This window comes from Callithrix jacchus, chromosome 5, assembly GCF_049354715.1.
Source record: "Callithrix jacchus isolate 240 chromosome 5, calJac240_pri, whole genome shotgun sequence".
NCBI lineage: Eukaryota > Metazoa > Chordata > Mammalia > Primates > Cebidae > Callithrix > Callithrix jacchus.
The window spans coordinates 133091104-133117444 of NC_133506.1; the positions used below are offsets into that span (position 1 = coordinate 133091104).

Sequence of the window (26341 nt, forward strand, 5' to 3'; positions counted from 1 at the left end):
AAACAGAACGAAGACCAGACCTTCGAACACCTTCAGCTTTACAAAACCGCCTCTTTGCATTGTCCTTTTATCGCATTTTGCCTTGGACAGGTTAGAACTTGTCACCGGCTGGCCTCGGTCCTCAGCCTGGTGTCTGGGAACCCTGAATGGCTGGGAGCAGGAGAGAGATCCCTCTTAGGGGTATGGGGTGGTGGTGGTGAAGCCATTGGGTTTCCAGACTTAGGAAGTAAAACTGCAGGCCCCCCAATTACACCTGAATTTCAGATAAACAATAATTTCTTTCAGTGTAAATATGTCCCAAATACTTTATACTAACAGAAATTATTTCCTGCTTATCTGAAGTTCGAATGTAACTGGTGGCCTGTATTTTTTTTTTTAGACAGAGTCTCACTTTGTCGCCCAGGCTGGAGTACAATGGTAGTCTTGGCTCATTGCAAACCCCACCTCCCGGGTTCAGGTGATTCTCCTGCCTCAGCCTCCGGAGTAGCTGGGACTACAGGTGCACCCCACCACACCCAGCTAATTTTTGTATTTTTAGTAGAGATGGGGTTTCACCATGTTGGCCAGATTGGTCTTGAACTCCTGACCTTGTGATCCACCCGCCTCAGCCTCCCAAAGTGTTGGGATTACAGGCGTGACCCACAGCATCCGGCCCCAAAAGACACTTTCAAGGAGCTTTGGGATGGAGCGGAGTGTGCTAAGGACACCTGAGATGGGGCCCATGGGGGCAAGGGGCCGAGTGACTCGGCTCCTGACTCTGGCCCCCTGTGACCCGAGCCACCTGCAGCTGCAGTCCCCGTGGGCTGAGAGCCCGTTTCACAACACTCCCATCAGCGCTGCTTGGCAGGCCTTATATTTACTTATGTTTTAAATGAAAACCAACCAAGATTCACTTACTCTTGAGAGCTGTGCTGCGACTGTTCTTGTGAGAAGTGGAGACACCTGGCTTTTCTCAGCCTGGCCAGTCTCCTGTGAGAGGCCTGCGTGGGGCTTGGTTTCCCAGGCCGGGTCTCACGGTGGGTTTTCAATCCTTTGTCAAATCTTCATCAGGCGTCTCTGCACACAGAGCCGAGGGAAGCACTGGAGTCCGGGTGTGGCCAGGCTCCCTGCCCTTCATCACTCACCATCTACCTGGGGGTGCAGTAGTGCCCCAGGGAGACAAGAGTGCAACAATAGGCACATTATCCCCAACCCCACCCATGGCACGGCATTGCTGTCCCCCACAGAGCAGACAGGGAAACGGAGGCTCAGACATTGAAGGACGGTGTTGAAGAGCACAGAGCTGGTTTGTAGCAGAATTGGGATTTCCACCTAGATCTCTGGGTTCCCTCTATCAGACCCACAGTTCTCAGCCCAGAGAGCACTGGAAAAATCTCCAGGCCCAGAGATTCTGATTCAGTTGTTCTGGGGTGGGTATTTGTTTAAGTTCCTGAAGACTCCAATGTGCAGAGAGAGCGGTGCCTCCCCCAACAACTGAGTCAATCACATGGTCTGGCTGTTCAGAGGAGGCAACCTCATGGCAGGAGAAGCCCCGCCCACCACCCCGCCACTGAGGACAGATCAGAGTCCGTGGAAAGAACCTGCTGGGTACCGGACGGCCTGAGCACCACGGAGTGGGAACGCACCAGGGATGCTTGGACAGTGACTGGTCCCTCCTGCAGGTCTTGGGGGTTCGTGAAGTGAGTAAGAGGGAAAGCCGAGATTAAGATGAGATTCTAGGCCAAGCATGGTGGCTCACGCCTGTAATCCCAGCACTTTGGGAGGCTGTGGCTGGCAGATCACCTGAGGTCAGGAGTTCAAGACCAGCCTGGCCAACATGGTAAAACCCCGTCTCTACAAAAATACAAAAATTAGCCCGGCATGATGGCGGGTACCTGTAATCCCAGCTACTCAGGAGGCCGAGGCAGGAGAATCGCTTGAACCCGTGAGGCAGAGGTTGCAGTGAGCTGAGATTGTGCCACTGCACTCCAGCCTGGGCGACGGAGGGAGACTACATCTCAAAAAACAAAAAAAGATGAGATTCTGGGTGGAAGCTCGCCTCGGGCTTTTCTGCTGATGTTTCTCAGGAATCCGCCTGATGCCCCTAGCAAAAGGCACGGAGGGAGTACCAGGGAGGACCAGTCCCTTGCCTTTAGCCCTGGAGTGGCAGTTTCCTCACTGAAAGCCCATCCCGGCTCTGCCCCCTGCCAGGAGGAACAGGGAGAGACAGAGGAGCAGCAGGCAAGGCCTGTAGGAGTTGACACAGGCAGGGAGGACCAGGCGAAGGTTGGGAGGAGTCTTCATTTGGCTCTGGGGTTGGATGCTTGGCTGACCTCTAATGTGTGGCCTTGCGGTGGCCGATGGATGCCGCTCTACCCCCATCCCACGGTGCCCATTTTCCCCAAAGGATGCCCCATGGAACCAACAAGGTGCCTTGTGATAAGGTTTGTGGGGTCAATGCTTTTGGGAAATGCTACATGTCTAGTCCTTATGGAGACCCACAGCCTCCACGAGCACACTGCAGGCTCTGAGAAGCCCTGCAGTGAAGAGGAGCCTATGAAGGTTAGCTTTGGGTTGAATTGTTGCCACTTTGTGACCTCAGAGCCCTGTTTTCTGTATGACAATGATACCTATGGGCATGATGGCGTGCGCCCTGGGGCAGGCAGGAGCAACACAAGGGGCGTGGCTGCTCCAGCACCCGTGGAATGATTCGCTAAAGAAGGTGGGAAGGGGCTGGGTGAGGTGGCTCATGCCTGTAATCCCAGCATTTTGGGAGGCTGAGGTGGGCGGATCACAAGGTCAGGAGTTTGAGACCAGCCTGGCCAATATGGTGAAACCCCATTTCTACAAAAAAAAAAAAAAAAAAAAATTAGCTGGGTGTGGTGGCACATGCTTGTAATCCCAGCTACTCAGGAGGTTGAGGCAGGAGAACCACTTGAAAACCCAGGAGGCAGAGGTTGCAGTGAGACGAGATCGCGCCACTACACTCCAGCCTGGGCAACAGAGCGAGACTCTGTCTCAAAAAAAAAAAAAAGGGGAGAAGTGAGGTGTCTCTAGTATCTTCGGTTCCCAGTTTAATCCAGAGGAGCCATGCGCTGCTCAGCCTGCTGGTGAGGGAAGAAATGCCTTCTCTGAGGATGTACTTGTCATGAATCCAGGATGGGGGGCTCTTCAGGGGAGCCCAGCGCTGTCAGAAACCTGATGTGGAGAAGCAAGAGCGCCTGGCCTCAGGGCCAGGGACTGCACCCTGGCTTGCCTGGTTTTGGGAGCAGCTCAGGCCCCTGTGGGCTTCCGTTACTGACAGGCCCAGAACCCTGCCTTGTGGAGAGGGAGTGGGTGTGTGTGAGCTGCGTGACCTCAGGCTCTGCGTCGTATATTCTACAGAACACAGGCTTTTGCGGAAACTGCACATCAGAAACGGATGACAAAGATTCCTTGAAAATTAGCTACAGACAAAAACACCCAAATCCAGAAACAAATGAAACTTGCTTTAGGTCCTAATAACAGTGAGTTTAATCGTAAAAGCTTGCATTAATTTATGATGAAACAAAAGACTCTTTAAAATATAGTAACACTGGCCAGGTGCAATGGATCACGCCTATAATCCCAGCACTTTGGAAGGCCGAGGTGGGTAAATCACCTGAGGTCAGGAGTTCGAGACCAGCCTGACCAACATGGTGAAAGCCTGCCTTTGCTAAAAATACAAAAATTAGCCGGGTCTGGTGGTGTGTGCCTGTAATTCCAGCTACTCATTAGGCTGAGGCAGGAGAATCACTTGAACCTGGGAGGCAGAGATTGCAGTGAGCTGAAATCGCGCCACTGCACTCCAGCCTGGGTGGCAGGGCGAAACTGTGTCTTAAAAAAAAAGTGTAAAATCTTTATTTACATATAGTACTTGTAGCCTTCATTTAAAAAATAATTTATTTTATTGTTTTGGAGACAAAGTCTTGCTCTGTTCCCCGGGCTGGAGTGCAGTGGTGTGATCTCAGTTCACTATAACCTCTGCCTCCTGGGTTTAAGCAATCCTCTGGCCTCAGCCTCTGGAGAAGCGGGGACTACAGGCATGCTCCACCACACCCAGCTAATTTTTGTATTTTTTGTAGAGATGGGGTTTCACCATGTTGGCCAGGCTGGTCTCAAACTCCTGACCTCAGGCAATCTGCCCGCCCCAGCCTTCCAAAGTGCTGGAATTACAGGTGTGAGCCACCGAGCCCAGCCTTAAAAAATAATTTATTGAAGTGAAATTCACATAACACAAAATTAGCCATTTGAAAATGAATAACCCAGGGGCCTTCAGTCCATTCCCAGTGTTGTACAAACACCACCTCTACCTGTTCCAAGATGGTTCCTGTGGCCTTCATTCACAGTCGTCGCGGTTAAGCACACTCTCCCACCCAATCTGAGAACTTTTATTTATTTAACTCTCAACCTAGTATTAATGACTTGCTTGTTTTAAATTTCCTGGTCTCATAAATAAGGCTGCAATGGACATCCTTTTGCTACCTTTGGTGGGAGAGTCTGTTTCCTGATGGCAGGGCCCTGGGCAGTCTCATCCCACAGCTCAGTTCCCACCTCTACCCGGATGACTCACGGAGTGTATTTCCAGCAGAGACCCCACCACTGCACAGCAAATGGAATATCCCAGCGCCCACCCAACAATTCCCCTTGGACGCACTGAACACACAACACAGCGAGCCTGGGGCCGGCCCGTCCTCTCTCGCTCTTTCCTCTCTCTGCCAAAGGCCCCACCTGCCATCCTGCTGCTCTTGCCGGAATCCTGAGTCATCCCTGACACCTCACGCCCAGGCTCAGCCTCCAGAGGCAGCCCAAACCCAGGTCTGGGTGATTTGATCTCTGGAATATCGCTCGAATGCATTCACATCTCTCCCTTTCCCCAGCTGAGGTCCAAGCCAGTGTTTCCTCTTGCCTGCAGCACAGCTGAGGCTCCTCACTGGCTCTGGTCTGTCCGGTCACTCCACAGTTCGATGAGAACCATGATTGCAAAATGCAGATTTGATCAGTCAGCCCTGCTTCCCTCTCAGACCTTTCTCTGACTTCCTACTCCTCTTAAGATAAAAATCCAATTCCTTCATGTGTCTACAGGCTACAAGGCCTGGTTGCTCCACTCTCTGTGCGGCCTGTCTGGGCTCTGACCTCCAGGGCCCTCTTCCCATTCCTTATGTGGTCCACCTTCCGTGTGGCCACAGGGCCTTCGCACGGGCATTCTCTGCCAGCAGCCTCAGCCCTCTTTTTCCTGGTTAATCCTTGCTTATCATTCCATCTCAACTGGTCTTCCCTGCCCTCCACCAGGGGACCCTGCTCTCTCCTTGCACCTACTTAGCCTTTATGGTTACTGTCATTTTATTTGGATTATATGATTATTTGATCAATGTCTGTTCTCCCTACCAAAGTATAAGTACTCCATACTATACTTGTTATTTATTTATTATGTTATTTTATTTATTTATTGAGACGGAGTCTCCCTCTGTTGCCCAGGCTGGAGTGCAGTGGCAGGATCTTGGCTCACTGCAGCCTCCATCTCCTGGGTCCAAGCGATTCTCCTGTCTCAGCGTCCCAAGTAGCTGGGATTACAGGCGCCCGCCACCACACCCAGCTAATTTTTGTATTTTTAAGTAGAGATGGGGTTTCACCATGTTGGCCAGGCTGGTCTTGAACTCCTGACCTCAGCTCTTGTCATTTTATTTAGATTGATTCTATAATTATTTGATCAGCATCTGTTTTCCCTACCAAAGTATAAGCACCCCATCCTGGGGTCCATCATGAGTAATCAAGAAATATATGTCGAGGCCGGATGTGGTGGCTCATGCCTGTAATCCCAACATTTTGGGAGGTCAAGGTGGGCAGATCACGTGAGGTCAGGAGTTCGAGACCAGCCTGGCCAACATAATGAAACCCTGTCTGTATTAAAAATACAAAAGTTGGCTGGGTATGGTGGCGCATGTCTGTAGTCCCAGGTACTCAGGAGGCTGGGGCATGAGAATCGCTTGAACCTGGGAGGGGGAGGTTGCAGTGAGCTGAGATGGCGCCACTGCACTCAAGCCTGGGTGACAGAGTGAGACTCTGTCTCAAAAAAAAAAAAAAAAAAAAAAGGAAAAAGAGGCTGGGCACGGTGGCTAACGCCTATACCTATAATCCCAGCACTTTGGGAGGCCGAGGCAGGTGGATCACCTGAGGTCAGGAGTTCGAGACCAGTCTGACCAATATGGTGAAACCCTGTCTCTATATAAAAAAAAAGAAAGAAAGAAAAAAAGCAATGAAATATTTGTTGAATCAGGAAATGAAAAAGCAACCTAATTACCAGGACAAAGCACATGCGCATTTTAAAAACTCTGGAGGATATTTCCAGAGTGCCTTCCGGAAGGGCGGTAGCAAGGAACACTTCCACCAGGCATGTGGGAATGTGTGCGTGGCCATGCCTTTACCGTAAATTTCACATATGCAGCAAGGCTTCAGTCACCTAACAAGTTCAAGCCCCCGGGCCAGTCATAAAGTGAGAGGCAGTCAGCAGCAGACACGGAGCCAAGCAGGCCGAGAGCAGTTGACTGAGCAGAAGATGCAAAGGTGGCCCCAGACCTGATGTGTCTGGGCCCCTCTGGAGCCGGAAGACAGGAACAATCTCCCTGGTTGCCTGTCAAAGCCACGTCTAATCATTCAGTCCTGGAAATCTGGGAAAGTGGCAGAGGAAAGATCTGGAAAGAAGTTGACAGAAGAGGCTGGGCACGGTGGCTCACACCTGTAATCCCAGCACTTTGGGAGGCCGAGGTGGGTGGATCACCTCGTCTCAACTAAAAATACAAAATTAGCCAGGTGTGGTGGTGCCTGTAATCCCAGCTACTCAACAGGTGGAGGCAGGAGAACCCCGGAGGCAGAGGTTGTGGTGAGCCAAGATCACACCACTGCACTCCAGCTGGGCAACAAGAGTGAAACTCTGTCTCAAAACAACAACAAAAATAAATGAAATTCTGTCAAGTACTGCATGAGCTTGGAAGCAGATCTTTCCCCAGCTGAGTCTTCAGATGAAAGCCCAGCTTGAGAGATGGTGACAGAAGACCCAGCTAAGCCCCGTTCAGAATCCTGGCCCCCAGAGACTGTGAGGCAGTATGCGTGTTGTTCTAAACCATGAAATCTATGGTTTTGTTATGCAGTGACAGATGACTAGTACAATCCCTAGGGCATCCTCTCTACATGAGGGCTCTGACTCCTACTTGGCAGCTCAGGGCTCTGAACGCAAGGGGCTCAGAGAACACGGCAGCAGCTGCAGCCTCTTATCTGGTGTGGCCTTGGGCTCCTCCTGTGCGGGCTTTTCCAACATAGCTACTCCGTCTATCAAAGCCAGCAGGGGAAGGGAGTCTGCTGGCAAGATAGAAATGGGAATCTCTTGTAACTTGACCATGAGTGAAAGTGACAGCCCCTCGGCATGGATGTATTCTATTCTGCTGCTTAGAAAGGAAAATTAGCTAGGTGTGGTGGCAGGCGCCTGTAATCCCAGCTACTCCAGAGACTGAGTCATGAGAATTGCTCCACCTCCTGGAGGCAGAGGTCACAGTGAACCAAGATTCAGCCACTGCACTCCAGTCTGGGTGACAAGAGTGAGACTCTGTTGGTGGAGGGTGGCGGGGAAGAAAGGAGCTACAAAGGCCATGAGTACCAGGAGGCAAGGATCAGTGCAGTCATCTTAGAAGCAACCCACCATGGGGAAGTCCCAGGTTGGCACCCTGGTCGGCAGTCCTGATCTTCAAGCTTCCCAGCTCTGGTGCTGGCAGTGTGAGCCCAATGAGCCTTCAGCTGGTCCCCAGACCAGACCCTCCATCCTTGGAAGGCACTTCTGCCTCCTTCTGTGAGTTACAATTGGGCAGTTCCTCTCTGTGGGAAAAGTTTCAAGGTCACATTGTGGAGAAGCAGGTGGAATGGGACATCTTGCTGTGGCTGTTTTGGAAAATCTGCTCTGCCACAGCCCATCCTCAGGCCACAACTCACATCCCTCCCACCTGTGAAGTCCGCTTGCCCCATCCCAAGACTCCTGAAACCTCACCCACTGTGGTTTTGGGCTCAGACTGGAGGTCCAGGATCCAGCTGTATAAACCAGGGCCTGGTGCGGAGGGGACTCCTGGGTGCGGAGGGTCTTCAAGCCCTATGCCTGTGTGTGTTCTCCGGGCCTCTGGCTCCTTCCTGATTCACTCTTCCCTTTTCTTAAAAAACTGAGTTTGCAACTGAGTAGGCCTCTCAGCCTATTTCCTTCCTCTAAAAGTTGACGCTCTAAAATCCTCTTCCATTTTGTCCTCTTTTTTTTTTTTTTTTTTTTTTGAGATGGAGTCTTGCTCTGTTGCCTAGGCTGGAGTGTGGTGGCACGATCTCAGCTCACTGCAACCTCCACTTCCCAGGTTCAAATGATTCTCCTGCCTCAGCCTCCCAAAGTGCTGGGATTACGGGCATGAGCCACCGCACCCAGCTCATGTTGTCCTCTCTTCATCCCATTTAGTGCAAGAACATAATTCCTTCAGAAATTTAGCTGGGTGCAGTGGCTCAGGTGTGTAATCCCAGCACGTTGGGAGGCCAAGGCAAGAGGATCACTTGTGGCCAAGAATTTCAGACCAACCTGGCCAACATGGTGAAACCCCGTCTCTACTAAAAATATAAAAATTAGCCGGGCATGGTGGCATGTGCCTGTAATCCCAGCTACTCGGCAAAGTGAGTCAGGAGAATCACTTGAACCTGAGAGACGGAGGCTGCAGTGAGCTGAGATGATGCCAGTGCACTCCAGCCTGGTAACAGAGTGAGACTGTCTCAAACAAACCAAGCAAAAACAAAAGAAACAAACCAACTTGGGAGCTTCCTGTATACGAATCTAAAATGTACTCCGTTAGACAAAACCTCCCTCACAAAACTTCTATTTTATTTTTGTTTTTTTGAGACGGAGTCTCACTCTGTCGCCCAGATTGGAGTGCAGTGACACTATCTCAGCTCACTGCAACCTCCGCCTCCCTGGTCCCGGTTCAAGCGATTCTCCTAACTCAGCCTCCCGAGTAGCTGGGATTATAGGCGAGCGCCACATGCCCAGCTAATTTTTGTGTTTTTAGTAGAGATGGGGTTTCACCATGTTGGCCAGGATGGTCTCAATCTCTCGACCTCGTGATCCGCCCACCTCAGCCTCCCAAAGTGCAGGGATTACAGGTGTGAGCCACCTCGCTGGGCCCAAAAATCTCCTTCACAAAAAAATAATAGTTTTTTTTCCTTTTGGAGCAGTTTTACGTTAATAAAAAAGTTACCTGGAGAGTACAGAGAATTCCCGAAACTTCCCCTCCCCGCCCCCAAATTTCCCTGCTCCTTAACATCTTGCATTAATGTGGTACATTTGTTACAATTGCTGAGCCACAACGAATACATTATTATTAGCTAAAATCCACTGTTCACAGTTGGTTTTACTCTGCATTTTACACGACGCGGGTCTTGTCAAATGAATAACGTCAGGCATCCACCATTACAGCATCATAGTGAATAGTTTCACTGCTCCCCAGATCCCTTGCACGCCATCCATTCCACCCTCCTTCCCTCCCACCAGCCCCTGATTACTGTTTTCATAGCTTTGCCGTTTCCACAAAGGCTACCGAATGCAGCCTTTGCACACTGGCTCTTTCCCTAAGCACCACACACTTTCAGAGATAAGCCCTCTCCACCTGGGGCTTCAAGTGAGAAAAGACCCTTGTGCTTTGAGAAGACCTGCCCTTCAACAGAGAAAGGAACGCCTCTAAGGTCCTCAGAATGCCTTTGTCTGTCTAAACGGGTTTATGAGGCACCTTTCATTTTTTTTCACTGAGGTCTTAATCAAGGATCTTACGGTCTCGTCTGGACTTCTTTGTCCTGAGGCCCTTTCTCACTTTGAGAATCCTTTGCTGGCTGAAGAGCCTGTTCCGGCCTTTACATTTCCTCCCAGCTCCACTGGAAAATGAAATCTCTCACTCTAGCTCATCGCTCTCCTTTTCCATTTTATTACAGGCAGAAGGAGCCAGGAGTACCTTCAGTGTCCTGCCTGGAAAACTCATCAGCTACAGCATTAAGCCAGCTATGTATACTCAGTGCCTACTTTTTTTTTTTTTTTGAGACGGAATCTTGCTCTGCCACCCAGACTGGAGTGTGGTGGTGTGGCTCACTGCAACCTCTGCCTCCCGGGTTCAAGTGATTCTCCTGCCTCAGCCTCCTGAGTAACTGGAGCTACAGGCGCATGCCACCATGCCCGGCTAATTGTTTTGTATTTTTAGTAGAGATGGGGTTTCACTGTGTTAGCCAGGATGGTCTCAATCTCCTGACCTAATGATCCACCTGCCTCAGGTTCCCAAAGTGCTGGGATTACAGGCTGAGCCACAGCGCCTCGCCTTGGTGTCTACTTTCTATGTTATGGCAGGCAACAGTTTTGTTAAACCTTCTGCCACCACATGAGAAAGGGTTCCTTTCCTCCAATATCCAGTAGCATTTTCCTTTCTTTTCTTTCTGTTTGAGATGTAGTCTCGCTCTGTTGCCCAGGCTGGAGTGGAGTGGCATAACCTTGGCTCACTGCAGCCTGTCTCCCAGGCTCAAGCGATTCTCTGCCTCAGCCTCCCAAATAGCTGGGGTTACAGGCACCAGCCACCACACCTGGCTATTTTTTTGTGTTTTTAGTAGAGACAGGATTTCAGCATGTTGGCCAGGCTGGTCTCCAACTCCTGACCTCAGGTGATTCACCTGCTTCAGACTCCCAAAGTGCTGGGATTACAGGATTCAGGCACCGCAGGTGACCTCTTTCTTTTCTTTTCTTTTTTTCAATAAATGTGATCTCACTATGTTGCCCAGGGTGATCTTGACCTCCTGGGCACAAGTGATCCTCCTGCCTCAACTTCCTGAGTAGTGGGAACTACAGACATACAGCACTAGGCCCGGCTCATTTTCTATACTTTCCTGCACGCCCTTGCCAACTTCCTCCAGGCTTCTGCTCACTGCCTGCTCCCAAAGCCAATGCCACGTGTTTCAGGTTTTAGTGAGCAGAGCACAGTGAGGCACTTCATACCCGTTCGCTTCCTGATCATCACACCAGCCGTGTGTGGGGGAGTACTGCACTCCCCTTTCACAGGAGTGAAAACTGAGGCTTGGGGAAATTATGCAACTGGTCATAAAGCTCCCAGTTAGGAGGGGGATGAACTGAGTGTTTGAAAGACAATTTTATTTTTGTTTTATATATTTATTTATTTTGAGACGAAGTCTCACACTGTCACCTGGGCTGGAGTGCAATGGCGTGATCTTGGCTCACTGCAATCTCCGCCTCCCGGGATCAAGTGATTCTCCTGCCTCAGCCTCCTGAGTAGCTGGGACTACAGGTGCCCGTCACCACGCCTAGCTAATTTTTTGTATTTTGAGTAGAGACAGGGTTTCACTATGTTGGCCAGGCTGGTCTTGAACTCCTGACCTAGTGATCCACCAGTTTCAGCCTCCCAAAGTACTGGGATTACAGGCTTGAGCCAGTGCACCTGGCCTGAAAGACAATTTTTAAAAATTGCATAGCACAGTAGTAGCCTGGGGACATTTAGCAAAAAAGTAAGATGGCGGTATGTGGGTTGATAACCATTCAAAGTGCCATTGTGACGGTCCTGAGCCGTGAGGGAAAGAGTCATATGTTTGGTATGCTCTTCTCACGAAGGCAGGGGATGGTGTCATATGTTTTAGAGAGTTGTCTGTGAAAAACAATTAAAATTTGCTTACGCTGGGTTTGGTGGCTCACACTTGTAATCCCAGCACTTTGGGAGGCCAAGGAGGGTCAGGAGTTCAAGACCAGTCTGGCCAATGTGGTGAAACCCTGTCTGTACTAAAAATAGAAAAATTAGTCGGGCATGGTGGCAGATGCCTGTAATCCCAGCTACTTAGGAGGCTGAGGCAGGAGAATCATTTGAATGTGTGAGGTAGACATTGCAGTGAGCCAAAATCACCCACTGAGCTTCAACCTAGGTGACAAAAGCATAACTCCATCTCAAAAAAATAAAAATTAAATTAAAAAATTAAAAAATAGACCTGGTGCAGTGGCTCAGGCCTGTAATCCCAGCACTTTGGCAGGCTGAGGTGAGTGGATCACCTGAGGTCAGGACTTTGAGACCAGCCTGGCCAACATGGTGAAACCCTGTCTGTACTAAAAAATAAAATAAAATAACAAAAAAAATTAGCTGGGTGTGCAGGCACCTGTAATCCCAGCTACTACTTGGGAGGCTGAGTCAGGAGAATTGCTTGGACCAGGGCAGCACAGGTTGCAGTGAGCCGAGATGGTGACACTGCACTCCAGCCTGAGTGACAAGAGCAAAACTCTCTCTCAAATAAATAAATAAAAATAAATAAAAACAAAATTTGATGCTTAAACAATTAAGCTTCATACATACAAATTTTAAAGTAAAAATTAAAAAAAATTTAAAATTTTCCTTTTTTAAAACTCTAATTTCATGACAGATAAAACTTCATGCATCTCAAAATGTATAGAACCCCTCATTCCCAGCCTTCTCTCCCTCCCTCTCTCTTCCTTCTTTCTGATTTCTTGGAATTGGAAGGAAGATTCAGATATTCAGGAACCATCACACAGGAGGCACCCATGAGATGTGTCCAACATCACTCCAGGCAGATGTCCTTGGGTCCTGGGTGCCCAGGTTCCTGTGAATTGTGACCCCAGGCAGAAGCATGAGCGTGGAACCCAAAGCCAGGCCCAGGGAACACCCAGGGCTGGCACCCTCAGGGCGGCTGTGCACCAGGGGACCTCTGACTTGCTGAGTAAAATGCACAAAGCCAGCAATGCACCCATAACCCAGATTCTTGAGAGGCCGCTGGACTTTGGGAATCCCAGGCATTAGGCCCAGGGCAGGGTCATCCTGGCGCTTGCTGGCCAAGTGAGGACAGAGCCTGAGTTGGAATCTGCTGGTGCTGGTACAAGGGGTGAGTGGGCGTGTGGGTGGGGGTTATGGTTAGGGCGTGGACATCCCAGAATGCAGGACGCTGTTCACAATTCCTCCAGACTCCCTGCTCCTCTCCCTTACAGCACCTCCCTCCCGAGGCCTCCTGAGCCTCTAACCCCTAGATAAGGAAACGGGAGGGCTTGTCCGCTCTGGTCCAATCAGCTCTACCTGGGGTGAGGGGAGGCTCCTTGGGCCGGGCAGCCACCTCTGCAGGCCGTGGCTGGACAGATTACTCAAGAAAGGAGGCAGGTGGGACGGAACGAACCCACGGTGCCACATGGGCCTGGGTTTTCATGCATTTAAGTTTCCCACACTCAGGCAGGAAATGAAAATGCTTCTTGGACCCCCACGGAGAGTACAGGAGAGGGGAAGGGGAGGAGGAGTTTTCGGTGCTGTTGATTACACTTTCAGCCTCCTGTGCATTTTTGGGAGGGCTGCAGGAGAAGGCAGTGCTGCGCCCTTACCCAGAACTCCCAACTAACTGGCCTCCTACCTTCCTCTCGTCCTCTAGGGCCTCCATCGGCAGCTGTGCAAGGGCCCTGCCTCTGCCTCTCCTCGCTCGCTGTGATACCTCGGGCCTCCCAGGGTCCGCCACGCCCTTCCCTCTTAACAGCTGCCTTCCATCACCTTGGCTGCCTGCTAATTCCTTAAAACACTGTTTTGATTTCGCCCCAGTAAAACTCTTGACACCACCCTGGAGTCAGAACTAGTCACTTCTTCCTCTGTACGTTGGAAACGCCGCTTTATCGTGGAGCTTTCTTGAAGCATATCGAAGTAGGGAGACTCCTTCCGAGAGAGTTTTGCATGTTCTCACCTCCGCGAGCGGTACCCGAGTTGTAAAGGGCGGGTCCCTGTGTCTGCCCCGCTGCACCGAGACACCGAGCTGCACACGGTGCCCAGCGCACCCATTTACAGGCGAGGAAACCAAGGCCCCAACTCATCGATGCACTCTGCCCTTCCGATTACCGGAAAAGTAGCAGGACGGGTGTCTGGTCCTGTCCCGCCCTGCCCTGGCCCACTAAGCCGGCGCCCCGGCTCCGACCCCCGGCTGTGCCCGGGGCCGCCCCGAGCACCAGCACCTCCTCCGGCTTCCACCTGGCCAGGCCCGCCCCGCCCAGACTCGGTACTTGGAAGTGCAGCGATTCCCGGAACCAGCCATTGGCGCCAGCGCGGAAAGCTGGGTGTGCGGAGCTTCGAGCGCGCGGGGCCACACGAGCGGCCCCCACCCGCGGCCCGGCCCGGTCTGCGCTGCCGCTCGGGGGCGCCCACTCCCAGGCCCGGCGCCTGCCAACCCCGCTCCGCCAGGTGCAGCGCCGCGCAGAGGCGGGCGGGGGCGGGGCTCGGCGCGCACCTTTACGGGGCGGGGAAGGGGTGGGGCCGAGGCGGGATCACAGCAGGCTGGGCCGGGGTTCTGCGCGCACCTCCGAGGAGGGGCGGGGCTGGGGCGGAGCCGGGGCGGGGCTGGGTGCTCTCGGGACTGCGGGCCGCCCCCTCCTCCCTCCCTCCTACTCCTGGCCGGGGATTAGCGCCCTGGGAGCCCGCGCCCCGCGGCCTCGCTGCCACACTTGACTGGGAGCGGCGGCCACGGCGGTACCATGAAGAAGTCGTACTCAGGTGGGCTTCGCGCCCTGCGTGGGGAGGGATTGGTGTCCCGGGACCAGCGCTGCTCACCTGAGCGCCTGCGGCCGGAGTGGCGAGGCGCCCCCGGAGCTGAGCGGGTCCCCAGGGCGGCCACACAGCAGGTCGAGTTTCTCCCAGGACGGGGCCGCTGTCGGGCGGCTTTCGACCTGAGCCGAAGGTCCCCTGCGCTGTCTCCAGCCCTGGCTCGGGTGTGGGAGGGGCTGCCTGGGGGACGCTCCCTCCTCCTCGCCCCTTGCACCCTCACATCCTCGCAGGAATCGCTGACTTTCCAGTCCGGCCGGGTGCTTTGGGTCCCTGTGCGTCTGTGTGGGTGGATGGGGTGGGGGCTGGGTGAAGGGCTGTCCTTGGGTTTAGCCTGCAGGGCTGGTGATCCACGCCGCAGTACCTTTTCTTCGAATTCTCTCTGTTTTCTCCAATGCGCAGTGGGGCACGGGATGGCCTCCAAATGGGACCGTCCAGCAGTGCCCAAACTTGGCGACTGGGGTTCATGTTTTGGGCTCAGGACGCCGCCAGCGGCTGACATCCTCACTCCACCCAAGCAGGGCCCGCCTTAAGCAGGCGGAGGGGGCCTGACTTGGGCCTCACCATAAGCCGGTTCAGGAGCCTTCATGAGAAACTCCCCCTCTGGTACTCTGAAGTTCCATTTCACAGATGGGCACACCGAGGCCGCAAGGGCAGGTTAAGGGCAATCCAGATCTTCATTCTTTGTCTTTTCCTTTGTGGTTTCCTCCGAAGGATCCAGGCAGGCAGGACCCTTTGTCCTCCTCAGTCCTTAAGTTATAAACAGCGGCTCCTCTTCTGCTAACTCTAGAAACCTACTGTTTCAGGTTCCTCCTTTAATTCATTTGGATACAAAGTTATCTGCCAAGGACCCGTGAATTAGTTTTTAGTGATAGGGGACAGAATCAAAGGCCTTAGCTGGAGGTGAAGAAGTCATTGTGGCCATCCCCCTGCCCCTGGGCCGTTGTTGGTTGCCTCTGGTTTTCCATGTTTCGGAAGCAAAATGAGTAATAAAGAATACCTTGTTTCAGAGAGGATTACTCAGAACTTCCCCGAAAATACCCTTCTGGGTCAGTAGCTTAGAATGTCAGCTTTCACCTGGTTGTTGTGAACAACATGGCCCTTGACACACCCCGAGCACAGCTCTGTCGGGAGCGTGGGTGGGTTGGTGTGCTGGTGGGTGGGAGGGGGCTTCCAGGTGGCACATGCTTGGTTTTGGCACTGGGGCTTCCTCCCCAACATGCTCCAAATGCTTGAGATGGTTGTGGGCATCGCGCCACGCACAGCCCGTTCCTGGGGATCTCTAGCCCGCCTGGGGAGGGCTGTTTGCCCTTGGTTTCTTACACTTCATCTCCCACAAGTAGGTCCAGACAGTGGGAGCGACCTGGGTCCTCCCAGATGGTGGGCCTTGGGCCTTTTCTGCAGAGACCTTCCTGCACAGAGGCCGGAAGGGCCCTGAAGCAGGTTTGGATCCTCTATACCTGGGGCTTATTTGGAGGTGGGGAGACCATCACTTGCCCCTTACACCTCTCCTCCACACCCATCCCACCCCTCACTGGGTATCATTTTTTTTTTTTTTTAAAAGGGCAGAACCTTTTGCAGTAGGTGGAAGTAGAGTTTATGGGGTGAGCAGGAACCAGCTCTTGCAGAGCAGCCTTGGTGTCTCCTTGTGTTTATCTAAAGGGGTGGGCCCCTCTCAGGGTGGGGGAAGGGAGGGCTCAGACCATTTCTGGTTTGCTCCCCCCTTGGCAGTGGCCCAAGGTGTGCTGGGTCACTGCACTGCAGCCGTATGGAGTTGGGCTGGAGGGAGCTAATGGTGGGGGTGGGCTCTTGCCCTCATGCTGAGTGTCCTGGCGTTCTCTTGGTGCCAGCCCTGTGGCTGCTGTGGGTGGGGGCACTTGCAGAAGTCAGGCTGACTCCTCCACAGCCATCAACACCGTGAAATTAAGGAAAGCAGCACACGATGTTGAAAATCCCCTGGGGTCTGACAGTCCAAGGAGAACAGCAAGGATTTTATTTTTTCATCTAGGTTGAGCAGGCTGATTGCTTCTGGACATGTGTATGGGCTGCAGAATAAACAGAATGACTGTGCCCTTGTTCTCCGCAGAGCTGGTTTCAGCACTTGGGAGCCTCTGAAAAGGAGAAAGATTTTAGAAGGATGCATTGGGGCAATATCGAGTACTGTGGGTCTATACACAGTCATCGAACACGCTTTACGTGTTGGGCACACGTGGCCAGGTCTCAGCGGGTACAAAAATGACAGTGAGATGTCCTTGCTTGCAGAGAACTTGCACTCTACCCACAAGTTCAGGATGTCAGAATGAGGGCGAGGCTCCAGCTCATTAACACCCTTCCCTCCTGAGCAGTTCGGCCTCCAAATACTGCAGGAGTGCCTTGGAGGTTTTAGGGGAGGTGAGATTGAGCTGGGCCTTGAGGAAGGAGAAGTCTTGAGTAGTGGAGAATAAACAGGGCCTTGGCCAGATGCACCTGTAGTCCCAGTTACTCAGGAGGCTGAGATGGGAGGATCGCTTGAGCCCAGGAGTTTGAGGCTGTAGCACTATGACAGCACCCAGAAATAGACACTGCACTCCAGCCTGGGTGACGTCGTGAGACCCCATCTTTGAGAAGGTCTTTTCCAATGAGGAAGGAAGCAAGGGCCTGCATGAGGTGGCTGCAGGGTTCAGGGGTACACAGGACAGGTTCTCTCTGGCAGCTCCACACTGCTCCAGGCTTTCCTGGAGGTGCCTCACTGGGCCCTCCAATGGGGTGGAGGTAGTGCTAGTCTACAGGCAGTGTGGTCCAGTGGTTATACCCAGCGGCTCAGAGCTGCCAGCCTCCTGGGGTCAAATCCCACCAGGCTGCCGCTTCTCCCTGTGGCACAAGGTTCTCACCTCATGCGTCTCCTCTACCTCGTTGGTTAAATGGGACGGTGCTATGTTGTTGTAAAGGTTAAACGAGTTCATATTTGAAAACGCTGAGAAACGCCTGCTCTGTAGTCTGTTACTGCTGCTGTGGTCATGATTGTCATTGACAGCAGGAGGATGGAGAAGGGTGGGGTTATGCCATTGCTAGGGCGCTCCAGGAGCCTCCATGATATTCCCTTACTGCAGTCAGAGTGAGCTGCAGGGTCCCTCCCCCAGCCCTTCAGCACTGGAACCAGCTGCACTGCACCGCCCCCTGCCCCCGGTTCTGTGGGTTCTGAGTTTTGGGACTAGGGACTAGTTTTGGGACTGAGTTTTGCATATTAGGTCACATGGAACTTGCCTTTATTCCCAGGCTCCCCTGGAAACCCCCTGTGGTGGTGGCAGGAGGACTTACCTGAGGCCCACGGCTGAACTTGTGTCACACCCCCACTGCTACCTGGGAATTACTCTGGAGATCTTTTTTTTTGAGATGGAGTCTGGCTCTGTCGCTCAGGCTGGAGTACAGTGGCATAATCTTGGCTCACTGCAACTTCTGCCTCCTGGGTTCAAGCAATTCTCGTGCCTCAGCTTCCTGAGTAGGTGGGATTATAGGCACAGGCTATCATGCCCAGCTAATTTTTGTATTTTTAGTAGAGACGAGGTTTCACCATACTAGCCAGGCTGGTCTCGAACTCTTGACCTCAGGTGATCCACCGGCCTCTGCCTCCCAAAGTGCTGGGATTACAGACATGAGCCACCGTGCCTGGCCAGTCTGGACTTTATTTGTGGCTTTCAGGAGATTCCTGAAGGGGCACCAGGCAAGATTAAAATGCTCTACGCTGTTGTGACTTCTAAGTCCTGGGCAGGGAGGGAGGCTGCATCCTCAGAGGAAGCAGCTTCTGCCGTGATTCAGTGTGCTGGCTCTCCATGGTGGACGGGGATCACTCCCATCCAGCGCCCCAGGAGCTGGCTTACGGGAAGGGCCCGGAATTGCACGCTCACAGAACACTTCCCCAGTCAACTAACCCTGGGGACAGGCGAGCGTGGGAAGGGCACAGCACAGGGTTTCTTCCTCTCCTGTCTCCGCCTCTTCTCGCTGCCTCTTGTCTCCTCACGTCCAAGCTTGTCTGCTCTGGCACATTCAGGGGACCTGGGCTGGAGAGAAAAAGCCACCTCCTGTAGTTAGTCTGTGGCTCTGTCCGACTCTGTCCCCTGCAGAGGCCTCCCAGTTCTGAGCCAGCCGGCTGAGCCTGAGTCCTGGCAGCCCTCTCCCTAGTCTGTTGCAGAGGTAGGAAGGCATGCCCAGGGAGGGGCCCCTGCCCTGCCCCTTATGCCAGACCGCAGGCACTTGCCCACCAGATCTTCCTGGCCTGCCCAGAGGGGTTCTGACAGCTGAGGGCAATGCTCCTGGCAGCGGTGTGTTGAGTTTGCAACAGTCCGCTCTCTTCCTAGGACTACCCTGACAAGTGTGACCAGCTCAAGCCAGGACAGATGCAGGGGGACGGGGGTTGCCACTTAGGGGCAGCGGTCTGGAGTCCAGGTGCAGGTGACATGGGGGCCAGCCCTCTGCTTGGAGGTCCCAGGTGGGTGTTTGCAGAGGACGTCTCAGGACCCATGGAAGGAGGTACTCCCCACCCCCTACCCGGTCCTTGGCCTGCCCTCCTCTGACACTCCTGCCCGTCCCAGGCAGCCCTGACAGCACCATGTGGCTGGGACCTAGAGGTGGCCCGTTTCCGCCCTGGTGTTTGTCTGCAGGCAGTGCTGCGTGGGCTCCGAAGTTTGCTTAAGATGGACCCGATAAGGAAGGTTCAGCACACATCAGTGCAGGCCCGGCCTGGGGGCAATGATGGAAGTTCCTGGGCAGATCCAGCTGGCTTAAGGGTAGGAGGGGCTCCAGAGAGAGGCTCCAGGGCCCTGGGGGTGTGCACCTTTGGGGTGAGGAGGGAGGTGCCGCGCTCTGCTTGTTGGAGCTATTACCTTGGAAACCTCCCAGCTCTGGGCTGTTGCCAGGGATTTATGGGGATCAGTGGGTGCCAATGCCTGGGTGAAGCCCTCGGGGCTTGTACACAGCACACTGTGCCGTGGCCTCACTGTGCTAAGTGGCTCAGTCTGCAGGAGAGCCCTCAGCCAGGCAGGTCACGTGATCTGGAATCAGTGACCAAAGGGAGTCCATCATGGTGGGTGGAGGGCCCTGGCGGGGAGCCATTGTGGTGCCAAGCATGGGGATCACGTGGCACACAGGCCTGTAGGTGCTAAGCTTCTGTGGGAGCAGTGTAGTGACCCCATGGCCGATGGGCTGGTCACCCCTACCCCCTTCCTCATGTGACATTTGTTTCCCGGGCTGGGAACTTTGCCAGGAAGCCCAGCATTGGCCTGCTCTACTGAAGCGGCCCTGCTGAGCTGTGAGCTGCTAGTCCCTGAGGTTCCTGGCCTGTTTCAGCTCTCCATGTGGATTCAGTCATTTGTTCCAGAAGTGTTTGCGGGGCGCTGCTGAGTGTCAAGCTCTGTTTGCCTCCTCTGCTGCACCCTGGAGCCTCGGCACCAGCTCTGCAGGGTGGCTTGGCTTTGGGTGTCCAGGATAGTGTGTGGCACTCTCTGCTCCCAGCCCCATTTCTCTCTGCCTTATCTCCCTGACCCCACCCTGGGCCCAGGTCCATTTGCAGCCCCTGTGAAGGGGGACATTGAGCTGTTGCCAGCAGAGGAGGGGCGGCTCCGTGGCACTGCTTGCCAGTGGCTTCTTGGCAGCTCTGCGACAGCTGAGCTTTGTTTCCAGCCTAATCTGACCTGGTTCTCCAAAGCATAACTGTTGGCAGCCTGAAAACCTCCAGGACAGGAAATGGGAGCGGCACAGGGAATGTAACATGATCCCTGCTTCAGGTTGCTGGGCGGCCCTTGCCCAGACTGTGTCCTCTGTCTGGCAGGAACCCAAGTTGCTGGTCATCCTCAGAGAGTGTTGGCCCGGGGCCTTCAGTGGCCCTTTGTGTCTAGGTGAGAGGAACCCTGGGTGGTCACTCTGCCCTGAGTGTGTGGGTCCCCAGAAGTGCTGGGTTAGGGGATGTGAAGGGCCAGAAAGTCCCCTCTGGAGCATCGGACTCACTTGCTGACTTACCCGACCCTGGCCTTGGGTTTCAGAGGAGGGGTCTAGGTGGGAGTGTCATCTTTTCTCAGTGGGGATGTGGCTTCAGACTCTGTCCAGGTGGGTGCACTGCTCTCTTTCTGGCTCCTAGAGGTCTGGTTCCTCCCAGGCTGCTTCAAGGGCCTGTGATGAGGCATACGCCGTGGCCAGGGCCCTCTGTTTTCCCCAGCACTGCACCTGGGAACCAGGGGTTGGGTCCTAGAAGCCGAGGAGGTCCCTGAATGCCATGCCTCAGCCCCTGTCCTTGCTGTGCCAGGCGGGTTTGGGAGCCGCAGCGTTGCCTGCCCAGGTTTGCGATGGGCCCTGGTGAGTGTGGTTACCAGGAAGGGCTGAGCAGAGCAGTCGGGCAGGCCGACCCGGGGCTCATGCTACACATCAATCCGATCCGCATCCCATGCCCGGGATCCTTTCACAGCCTGCTGGGGATCCTTTCACAGCCTTCCCGGGAACCAGCGCTCCTGTTTCTATCCCAAATCAGATCCCAGCTGGGGAATAATGCCCATGCAACCCAAGCCACTCGGCAGTGGGTCACATCCAACCCCCGCCATCTTCCAGCCTGTTCAGGACTTGACTAACTCAACCCGGAGGGATCGGGAGAGTTGTCTGCAAAACCCACTAACAACGGGGGACTTTGACTCTGTAGCCACAGGGTCTACAGAGGTGCTGGGCTGTCAGGTTTCCTGGGAAGTGAGCCGGTGGTGTAGACACCGTGGAGGCATGGGTAGTAGAACAGCTGCAAGTGTACAAAGAGGCTGGCATCATGGCATGGAGAGAAGGAGGAGGTGGATTTCTCGCCAACATTGGCATCACGCTGCCTCCAGCATCAGAGACCCAAGGTGTGGCTGACCTCGGCTGGGGCTGGGGCTGCTGGGGCAATGAGTCATTGGATAGCAGAGGCTTCCTGGTAGCGGGGGGTTAACACTTTAACTGCCAGGCCTTTGCATTTTGCTTTTTTTTTTTTTTTAATTTGAGACAGAATCTTGATCTGTTGCCCAGGCGGGAGTGCAGTGGCTCAGTCTTGGCTCGCTGTAACCTCTGCCTCCTGGGTTCAAGTAATTCTCCTGTCTCAGCATCCCAAGTAGTGGGATTATAGGCACGCGCCACCACGCCCAGCTAATTTTTATATTTTTAGTAGAGATGGGGTTTCTCCATGTTGGCCAGGCTGGTCTCAAACTCCTGACCTCGGGTGATCCACTCGCCTGGGCCTCCCAAAGTGCTGGGATTACAGGCATGAGCCACTGCACCTGGCCTGCATTACGCTTTTGTAAAATTATTATTATTATTATTATTTATTTTTTAGGGAAAGCAATCTAAACTATAGGCTGTATCTCTTCTTTCTCTTTTGCTTTTTGTCAGTTTTCTGTATTGCTTATTGCCAGAAAACATGAACAGGAAATTGAAAGGAAACTTCGATACTTATTGGCTGTAGCATTTATGTTTCTTTATTTATTTTGAGACAGACTCTTACTCTGTCGCCCAGGCTGGAGTGCGGTGGTGCGATCTCGGCTCACTGCAACCCCTTCCTCCAGAGTACAAGTGACTCTCCTGTCTTTGCCTCCTGAGTAGCGGGGATTACAGGCACGTGCCACCAAGCCCGGCTAATTGGCTAATTGTTTTGTATTTTTAATAGAGACGGGGTTTCACTATGTTGGCCAGGCTGGTCCTGAACTCTTGGCCTCAGGTGATACACTCGCCTCGGCCTCCCGAAGTGCTGGGATCACAGGCCTGAGCCACCAGGCCCAGCCATGGTTAGCAGTTTTGGATCACTGGCCACTCTCCATGTGACCTGTGATGTTCCCCGTGGCTCACTGGCCCTGCCCCTGTTCATCTGCTCACCTTTCTCATGCGTGTGGTTGGTTCATGGGGTATGTAATGGGGTCTAACCAGGAAATAGAAACTGCTTGAACATTTATTTTTTTAAATTTTTTTTCTTATTCGAGACAAGGTCCCACTCTCTCACCTGGCTGAAGTGCAGTGGTGTGATCACAGCTCGTTGCAGCCTCAAACTCCTGGGCTCAAGCGATCCTCCCTTCTCAGCCTCCCAAGTAGCTGGGACTACAGGTGCATACTATATGCCTGCCTGGTTTGTTTTTATTTTGTAGAGACAGGGTCTTGCTTTGTTGTCCAGGCTGCTCCTGAACTCCTGACCTCAAGCAATCCTCCTGACTCAGCCTCCCAAAGTACTAGAGCTATAGGCACATGCCAGCACGCCCTGCTAATTTTCGTATTTTTTTTTTTTTTTTTTTTTTTTTTTGGTAAAGACAGGGTCTTAGGCCAGGCACGGTGGCTTTCACCTGTAATCCCAGCACTTTGGGAGGCCGAGGCAGGCAGATCACAAGGTCAGGGGTTTGAGACCAGCCTAACCAACATGGTGAAACCCCGTCTCTACTAAAAATACAAAAAATTAGCTGGGTGTGGTAGCGGGCACCTGTAATCCCAGCTACTCAGGAGGCTGAGGGAGGAGAATTGCTTGAACCTAGGAGGCAGAGGTTGCAGTGAGCCGAGATTACGCCATTATACTCCAGCCTGGGCAATAAGAGCGAGACTCCGAACTCGAGTTGGAAGAGGCGAGTCTGGTCTCAAAATGGAGGGCCATGATCCAAAGGAGCCAGAGCAGTTGAGAAAACTGTTTATTGGTGGTCTGAGCTTTGAAACCACAGAAGATAGTTTAAGATAACATTTTGAGAAATGGGGCACACTTACAGACTGTGTGGTAATGAGAGATCCCCAAACCAAACATTCCAGGGGCCTTAGTTTTGTAACTTGTTCTTGGGTTGAAGAGGTGGATGTGTGCTCGACCACACAAGGTTGATGGGCGTGTAGTGGAACCAAAGAGAGCTGTTTCTAGAGAGGATTCTGTAGCGCCTGGCGCCCATCTAACAGTGAAGAGAATTGTTGGTGGTGGTATTAAAGAAGATACGGAAGAGTATAATTGAGAGACGACTTTGAAAAGCATGGCAAGATTGAAACCATAGAAGTTATGGAAGACAGGCAGAGTGGGAAAAAGGGAGGATTTGCTTCTGTAACTTTTGATGATCATGATACAGTTGATAGAATTGTTGTTCAGAAATACCACACTATTGGGCCGGGCGCGGTGGCTCATGCCTGTAATCCCAGCACTTTGGGAGGCTGAGGCGGGTGGATTACAAGGTCAAGAGATTGAGACCATCCAGGTCAACATGGTGAAACCCTGTCTCTACTAAAAATACAAAAAATTAGCTGGGCACAGTGGCACGTGCCTGTAACCTCAGCTACTCAGGAGGCTGAGGCAGGAGAATTGCCTGAGCCCAGGAGGCGGAGGTTGTGGTGAGCCGAGATCGCGCCATTGCACTCCAGCCTGGGTAACAAGAGCGAAACTCCGTCTCAAAAAAAAAAAAAAAAAAGAAATACCACACTATTAATGGGCATGACTTTGAAGTGGAAAAGGCCCTTTCTAAATAAGAGATGAGGTCTGCTGGATCACAGAGAGGCCGTGGAGGTGGATCTGGCAATTTTATGGGTCTCGGAGGAAACTTTGGAGGTGGAGGAGGTAATTCTGGCCGTGGTGGAGACTTTGGTGGAAGAGGAGGTTGTGGTCGTGGAGGTGGAGGCAACAGAAGTAGTTATGGAGGAGATGACGGCGGATATCATGGATGTGGCGATGGTGGTAACTATGGCAGGGGTCCTGGTTATAGTAGTAGAGGGGGCTATGGTGGTGGCGGGCCAGGACATGGAAACCAAGGTGGGGGATATGGTGGCGGTGGTGGAGGAGATGATGGTTACAACGAAGGAGGAAATTTTGGCAGTGGTAACTATGGCGGTGGTGGGAACTATAGTGATTTTGGAAATGATAGTGCACAACAGCAATCAAATTATGGGCCCATGAAAGGGGGCAGTTTTGGTGGAAGAAGCTCGGGCAGTCCCTGTGGTGGTGGTTATGGATCTGGTGGTGGAAGTGGGGAATATGGTGGCAGAAGTTTCTAAAAGCAGCAGACAAGGGCTCCAGTTCTTAGCAGGAGAGAGCGAGGAGCTGTCAGGAAAGCTGCAGGTTACTTTGAGACAGTCGTCCCAGATGCATTAGAGGAACTGCAAAAATCTGCCAGCGAAGGAGCGATGATCCATAGTCAGAACAGTTACTGCAGCTTCAACAGGAATCCCTTCTTGTTCAGGACCGTCACAGCCACAGTTTGCAAAAAGTGCAGCTATTGATTAATGCAATGTAGTGTCAATTAGACGTAGGTTCCTGAGGTCTTTTATCAGTTGTAGCTTTTTCTTTTCATTACATCAGGTATATTGCCCTGTAAATTGTGGTAGTGGTACCAGGAATAAAAAATTAAGGAATTTTTAACTTTTAAAAAAAAAAAGAAAAGAAAAGACAGGGTCTCACTTACTACGTTGCCCAGGCTGGTTGTGTACTCCTGGGCTCATGTGATCCTCCTGCCTGGGCCTACTAAAGTGCTGGGGTTACAGGTGGGAGCCACAGTGCCTGGTCCACTTGAGCATTTAGAACAGAAGGACCTAAAGGCACAGAATTTTTTTTTTCTTTTTTGAGACGGAGTTCTGCTCTTGTTACCCAGGCTGGAGTGCAATGGCGCGATCTTGGCTCACCGCCTCCCGAGTAGCTGGGACTACAGGTGCGTACCACCATGCCCAGCTAATTTTTTTTGTTGTATTTTTAGTAGAGACGGGGTTTCACCATGTTGACCAGGATGGTCTTGATCTCTTGACCTCGTGATCCACCCGCCTCGGCCTCCCAAAGTGCTGGGATTATAGGCTTGAGCCACCGCACCCGGCCAGGCATAGAACTTATTATACAGATGATCGGAGTGGTGAAGGCCAGACGAGGAATGGAGAGGCAATCGGCAGGACATCAAAGTCATGTGGGCTTATACTGCTCTTGAAAGGTATAGAGGCAATGATTCATTTAGAGTGAGAAAATAACAAGAAATTATAAACTACAAGCAGCTGTTAAATATCACAGACATCAATAAATGCAGAAGTGTATCAGTCAACTACCAGTCACATCTCCAAAATAATATTTCTTCCTCATTTGGACGTTACTTCTTCAATATGATGACTTTGTAATATTGTTTTCTACTTTGAGAACAGAAAAGCAATCAGGCTGGGCGCAGTGGCTCATGCCTGTAGTCCCAGCACTTTGGGAGGCCAAGGCAGGTGGATCACTTTAAGCCAGGAGTTCCAGTTCAGTCTGGGCAGCATGGTGAAACCTTGTCTCTACTGAAAATACAATAATTAGCAGGGCATGGTGGCACACACCTGTAGTCCCAGTTACTCAGGAGGCTGAGGTAGGAGGATCGCTTGAACCCAGGAGGTCGAGGCTACAGTGAGCCGTGACCATGCTACTGCATGCTAGCCTGGGTGAGAGAGCAAGATCCTGTCTCAAGAAAGAAAGAAAGAAAGAGAGAGAGAGAGAGAAAGAAAGAGAAAGAAAGAAAAAAGGCCGGGCACGGTGGCTCACGCCTGTAATTCCAGCACTTTGGGAGGCTGAGATGGGTGGTTCACTTGAGGTCAGGAGTTTGAGACCAGCCTGGTCAACATGGTGAAACCCCATCTCTACCAAAAATATAAAAAATTAGCCAGGTGTGGTGGCACATGCCTGTAATCCCAGCTACTTGGGAGGCTGAGGCAGGAGAATGGCTTGAACCCAGGAGGCAGAGGTTGCAGTGAATCAAGGTCGTGCCACCACACTCCAGCTTGCACGACAG

General features: G+C 52.5%; 1 protein-coding gene, 1 long non-coding RNA gene and 1 pseudogene across 4 annotated transcripts in view; all 3 read left to right on the forward strand.

Moving 5' to 3' along the window:
- Positions 1-9993: 9993 nt before the first annotated feature.
- On the forward strand, positions 9994-13647 carry LOC144582723 (uncharacterized). Its single transcript, XR_013536024.1, has 2 exons — positions 9994-10064; positions 13468-13647. It is a non-coding gene; the product is annotated as an uncharacterized LOC144582723 (long non-coding RNA).
- Positions 13648-14517: 870 nt separating this feature from the next.
- Positions 14518-26341, forward strand: part of SEPTIN9 (septin 9) — a 213951-nt gene continuing 202127 nt past the window's right edge. For both annotated transcript variants that reach the window (XM_035301885.3, XM_008997808.5), the window contains exon 1: positions 14518-14570. In XM_035301885.3, the coding sequence (XP_035157776.2) occupies positions 14552-14570 (19 nt within the window). In that variant the 5' untranslated portion in view covers positions 14518-14551. The remainder of the gene's footprint in view (positions 14571-26341) is intronic.
- LOC108591544 (heterogeneous nuclear ribonucleoprotein A3-like) lies at positions 23186-24983 on the forward strand (annotated as a pseudogene). The gene is made up of 2 exons (XR_013536021.1): positions 23186-23730; positions 24021-24983. The product of XR_013536021.1 is annotated as a heterogeneous nuclear ribonucleoprotein A3-like (transcript).